At 47.4% G+C, this 6000-nt stretch overlaps 1 protein-coding gene across 6 annotated transcripts in view; it reads right to left on the reverse strand.

Moving 5' to 3' along the window:
- Positions 1–6000, reverse strand: part of lrp2a (low density lipoprotein receptor-related protein 2a) — a 65537-nt gene that overhangs the window by 7517 nt on the left and 52020 nt on the right. For all 6 annotated transcript variants that reach the window (XM_042065179.1, XM_042065135.1, XM_042065151.1 and 3 more), the window contains 10 exons: positions 4800–4916; positions 4055–4171; positions 3502–3639; positions 2789–2911; positions 2326–2454; positions 1830–1961; positions 1449–1580; positions 714–857; positions 219–384; positions 5–133 (listed from right to left, as the gene is read on the reverse strand). In XM_042065179.1, the coding sequence (XP_041921113.1) occupies positions 5–133; positions 219–384; positions 714–857; positions 1449–1580; positions 1830–1961; positions 2326–2454; positions 2789–2911; positions 3502–3639; positions 4055–4171; positions 4800–4916 (1327 nt within the window). The remainder of the gene's footprint in view (positions 1–4; positions 134–218; positions 385–713; positions 858–1448; positions 1581–1829; positions 1962–2325; positions 2455–2788; positions 2912–3501; positions 3640–4054; positions 4172–4799; positions 4917–6000) is intronic.

Raw genomic sequence — 6000 nt, forward strand, 5'->3', positions numbered from 1 at the left:
TTACCCAGTGGATGGATTAACAACAATGGCTGCTGGTTGGTCCAAATCAGAGGCGATCAGCCACTTCCTGTAACGCCCATCTAGCTTGGACACCTCGATCCGATTGGCACCAGCATCCGTCCAATAAATATGTCTAGAAAGCAAATCATGAACGTTTTCACCACCGAATGACTTGAACAAATAAATTAACAGATGAAAACATTCGCTGAATGACGTACCGTCCAATCCAATCAACAGCGATGCCATCGGGCTTGGCAATGTATCTGAGGTTCAGGTTCACCTCCTTCACTGGGTTATTGCCTTGGTCATCAAACGTGGTCATGTATGCACGCTTGATGGCCCCAAACTGAGAGCCGCGTCCCAGCACGGTCCAGTACACGATACCTGAAATCACAAACAAAGGTTGGAGTTAGCATGGGACATCTGTGCAACTTTACATTTACATTTATTCATTTAACAGGTGCTTTTATCCAAAGCGACTTACAAAAATGAGAAATAACATTCAAGCAACAATGCAAAAGAAAACCTTAGGTAGCAATTAGAACTACATCAATCAACACTAATTCTAAGATGCTAAGACTGTACATGATGAGAAAGTACTAGAGTGAAATGACTCCCTATCTAAAAGTAAATACCATACTGTACAGACAACCAATGTGTTTCCTTGCTAAATGACATGTTTCATAAAGAAGCTGCTAGCTAGTATCTCTTACTGAGTCCAAGGCCCTCAGGGTCCCACAGGTAGTCCAGGGCCTGGATGTGCTCAGCGTTGTCCACATAATCGGAGTACTGCTCTGTGGAGAGGTTGAAGCGTCGGATGCGTACATTATCAGGCAGCAGCAGGACTGGAGGGTTCCCTGGGACGGACAACCAGACAGACAAGCACGCGTTACAGGAAATGAATAATGAACACAAACATGCTGCCGGAAAATGAAACAGTGACAAAAAAAATCCAAGTACTGTTTAGTAACATGCAGGTCACATACATAGACCTTTCAAACGCTTATGAGATAGAGTAAGGTGTTTGGATCTGAGGCTGTAAAGAGGAGGAGAGGACAGTGGGCTACAGAAGGAGGAGTTGCAGTGGGCCTGTGGGTGGTGCAGAGGAGGTGAGGGGGTGTTGTAGTTGAAGCTGTAGTGGGCCTGTGGGTGGTGCAGAGGAGGTGAGGGGGTGTTGTAGTTGAAGCTGTAGTGGGCCTGTGGGTGGTGCAGAGGAGGAGGGGGGTGTTGTAGTTGTAGCTGTAGCTGTAGTGGGCCTGTGGGTGGTGCAGAGGAGGAGGGGGGTGTTGTAGCTGTAGCTGTAGTGGGCCTGTGGGTGGTGCAGAGGAGGAGGGGGGTGTTGTAGTTGTAGCTGTAGCTGTAGTGGGCCTGTGGGTGGTGCAGAGGAGGAGGGGGGTGTTGTAGTTGTAGCTGTAGCTGTAGTGGGCCTGTGGGTGCTCTCTCCTCACCTTCAGCGGCACACTCCACTCCATGCTGATCCCCGACCGAGCGGAAGCCTGGAGCGCAGAAACACTCATAGCTGCCCTTAGAGTTCCGACACTCCTGAGGACACGTTCCATAGACCTCACACTCATTTACATCTACACACACACACACACACACACACACACACACAAACACAAACACACAAACACAAACATATATACAAATGTAAATGAATAAATGTAATGTAAAATACAAATAAATCTAAATAGACATGGATGCAATACTGTGAGATAATATTTATCTGGGCTAATACATTCCATTCAATCCATTTGAGTAATGTTGGTGTGCTAAATGATTTGACATTTTTTCTCAGTGAGCTGAGGTGCCTTTGAGGTGTTCCAAACCTTCACAGGTGTTCTTGTCCGTCTGAGTGGGCTTGTAGCCGGGGCGACAGGAGCACAGAAATCCTCCTCCAGGCAGGTCGGTGCAGTTATGCTCACACAGGTTCTCACTGCAGGAGCGGCCACTGCCAACGTCTGGTCAGGGAGTGAAACAAACACACACACACAAATATGAAAAAATACTCATTTAGATTCCCTACAGATCAATGCACATTGGCAAAATTAAAAACAGAGTAAAATAAACTGAATAAAATGAACATAAATCAATATACATTCATAAAACAATACGAATAAAAAAGTTAAAAAAAACATAATTTGACGTATATTTTTCAATTTGTGAAATAGACATATACTTCAAAATCTCCATTAAAGCATAGGCACCGATAACTGAGGGTACTAGAACATCCTGTGATATTCCATTGTAACTGACTGTGGAGGGGAGGTGTGACTCTGCTCTCTGATTGGGTGTAAAAGTGCACATCAGGCAGGAGACACTCACTGCAGCCCAGCTCATCGGTGTGGTCCCCGCAGTCGTCATAGTCGTCACAGGCATACTGCAGGGGGATGCACTGGCCGTTACCACACTTGAACTCGTCTGGGGAGCAGGGTCCCTGGGTGGGGGCCACACCTGCAGGGAAGCACAGGCACAGAGGGGGGCGGAGGTTAGGGCACAGCAGCACGCTGGGGTTGGACAAATGTACCACAGCCTGAGGGTGTATGCTTAGTGGTTGTGTATAAAATTAAGATGCAAATGTGGAAGGTTCGGTATAGTGTTAAGACATAACTAGGCACCAGTAATGTTAATAAGAGTTAAGGGAAACTTGATACAAATCAGTGCTGGAATTGTTTACTGCTACATTATGTATACAATGAGGATATACTGTATCATGCGATATTGATTGCATAACTCTCTCTCTCTCTCTCTCTCTCTCTCTCAGAGTCTAGTGGTCAGGGGGACTCACAGTTCTCTGGTCTCTCATCTGTGCCATCTCCACAGTCGTTGACGGAGTTGCAGAGCTCATGGCTGTAGATGCAGCGGTTGTTGTCACAACGGAAACGGAACGGAGGCTCACACTCAATGTCCACTGTAAAGAAAATAAGGGTGCATGACTGAAACATGTAATAGACAACACAGGAGTGTGTGTGTGTGTGTGTGTGTGTGTGTGTGTGTGTGTGTGTGTGTGTGTGTGTGTGTGTGTGTGTGTGTAAAAAGGACAAATATTTACATACATGCAGTATTTGATATGACAAGTCTGTATCCATTGGGAGTGAACCGTATATATTGTTGGGAGCAGGGGGGTAGTGGTAAAATAAGAGGTGGGTAAGCTATGAATTCTGTGATCACGATAAGGTGGACTGTGCTATGCAGTATCGGATTTTTAAAAAGGCATTCAGAACATGTTTGATGATGGTGGAGGTTACTGTCCAATATTTATAACAATACCAGTGGTATTAAATGCTTCCTAGAGTGTTGATGAGTGTCGCAATTGGTGAATAAACTCTTTTGAGAGGTGGATCAACTCGAATAAGAGGTGGATAAACTCTATTTCTGAAATTTCAGAGGTAGATAAACTGCGTTTACTTGCGTTTAGCCTCCACTGGTTGGGAGTCTCTGTGTAGCTGCTTATGTGTGTGTGTGAGTGTGTGTTTGTGTGAGTGACATCTGTGTTCTTACGGCAGAGGTGGAGCTCCTCATCTGATCCATCTCCACAGTCGTTGTCCCCGTCACATTTCCAGTGTGGCTGCACACACACGTGGTTCTTGCACTCAAACAGGAAGGGAGGGCAATAGGTGCCGTTAGGATAGCGGGTGGCTGCAGGAGACAAGAGATGGTGGCAGATAGATAGATAGATACTTTATAAGTTATTGATCCTCAAGGGGAAATTCAAGTAGAGCAGACAGCAGTGAGTTAACAACCAGTAAGTGTGTTAGATCCTAATGCCTGCAAAGCCAAAGTAATGGTCTAGAGTTCTAACACACGGACACACTGCATTTATTCAAGACTGTGAGTACCATCTTAACAAGTCAATGCAGAGACAACAGGTGGCACTAAGCAATAATGTCATTCTTCCAACACTCCTGTAGAGGGTGCTGTTGTAGCAAAAATGGCCACTTGTGTCTGAACTACAAAGTCCCAGTGGTTTGCTGCTCTGAGCTGGCTGCCAGTGGCTGAGAGCGTCTGGCTGAGGAGCCCAGTGTGAGAGGAGAGGAGGGAAGGGGCCACTCACGGCAGGAGGTCTCGTCAGTGAAATCCAGGCAGTCGGCGTTCCCGTCACACTTGAAGCGCTCGGCGATGCAGTGCCCGCTGCCACACTGGAAGTAGCCTTGGTGGCAGGCCCGGAGATCTGCAACACGACCACACCACAACATACAGTCAGAAAGCCACCGGCTCCCACAAACACTGCTGTCACTAAACAGTCAGTTAAGTGCAAAGATCACTACTATCATACATCAAGCTTAATCATACCAGTGCAACCACCCAGGATACTAAGTAGAACTAATATCATGGAGATGCCGATGCATACAAGCACATCAATGTTAAGTATTGGTGTCATTCAATATGCAGTGGAGGATCCGTGCAGAGATACTGGTGACATGGTGCTATTGTTACATTTCTTTTGTGTTCTTGTGTGTTGAAAGGTCAAGCGTCAGCAGAGTTAATTGGATTATTTTGCAATTACTCTACGGTCCTTTTCACTTTTCTTTAAAGATGTTTCTGCTCTCGCTGCACACTGATAATAAACTCAACCAGTTAAATTGAGAAAAGAAGACGCTTCCCAAATAATGGCTCAACTTGAAAGGGAGAAAGCGTCCATAACTCGCTAACTGGAACAACCCCTGAAGGAGTTAATCCATGCGGCGGCTGTTTAATGTGATTTCTGACGCTGGCAGCGTGGGTGTTAGCTTGGGCCCCGGACTGGCCTCCACCGCCGCGCCACAATCGGAGCCAAGACAAAGAGGCCCTCTGCTCACCACAGTCCCTTTCATCCGAGTTATCCTCGCAGTCGTTGTCATGGTCACACACCCAGCGCTCCGGAATGCAGTGCAGATTGTCGCAGCGATACTCGCTCTCCGTGCACTCGCGCGGACCTGGGGGGAGGAGAAGGAGGAGAGAGGGGGGAGGAGAAGGAGGAGAGAGGGGGGAGGAGAAGGAGGAGAGAGGGGGGAGGAGAAGGAGGAGAGAGGGGAGGGGAGAAGGAGGAGAGAGGGGAGGGGAGGAGAAGGAGGAGAGAGGGGGGAGGAGAAGGAGGAGAGAGGGGGGAGGAGAAGGAGGAGAGAGGGGAGGGGAGAAGGAGGAGAGAGGGGAGGAGAAGGAGGAGAGAGGGGAGGGGAGAAGGAGGAGAGAGGGGGGAGGAGAAGGAGGAGAGAGGGGAGGGGAGGAGAAGGAGGAGAGAGGGGAGGGGAGAAGAAGGAGGAGAGAGGGGAGGGAAGGTGCAAACAAAAGTGTGAGTCCCATCAGTCTGTCTGCACTCTAGAAAGCCACAAACACACGGCGCGCTCAGACTGGCCTCCGCTGAAGGCTGAAGGAGTAAAAAGACTGAACCTGCACAAGGTTTGTTTTCTTCTCAGCAAGGCTAAACTCAAATGCACTGCAATGCTGCTACATTACACAGCAATTACTTAATTCTGACATGACCGACAAACAGCTTCCCTATACCAATGAAAAATTCAACTAGATGTATTTCTAGATAAAAACATGTATTAAAACATTTCCCTGCAAAACATGCAAACAAGTTTTGCAGGTAAAATTACTGCAATATGCATCTATGAAGACAACTCTAATTTTCTTTATGAACAGAAGTTCAGAGAACAGTGTGGTTTTCCTGTTTTCAGTCAACATATTTTTTTCAGCCAAAGGGGGTCTAGTCCACACAACACATGAACTGAAAAACCCATGATTGTATGTAGCTCATTTAAACTCTCACACATACACACAGGCACATTAGTTGTAAGGCCCTGTGTTGGTCCCTGCTGGTTAATGGTGTGATGAGTTCATGGTCTCCCTGGGTTCTTCCCACACATCCAGTGCTGGTGCACACCGACACCCACACCCACACACACACACACACACGGCTCCCGTGCTCCTCGAGGCTGTCGTGGTTAGGTGCTGAGTTCATGGCATTCATTAGAGCAGCTATCTACACGCATTACTAGCGCTGTTACAGTGGGAGGG

The sequence above is a fragment of the Alosa sapidissima genome, chromosome 2, assembly GCF_018492685.1.
Source record: "Alosa sapidissima isolate fAloSap1 chromosome 2, fAloSap1.pri, whole genome shotgun sequence".
NCBI lineage: Eukaryota > Metazoa > Chordata > Actinopteri > Clupeiformes > Clupeidae > Alosa > Alosa sapidissima.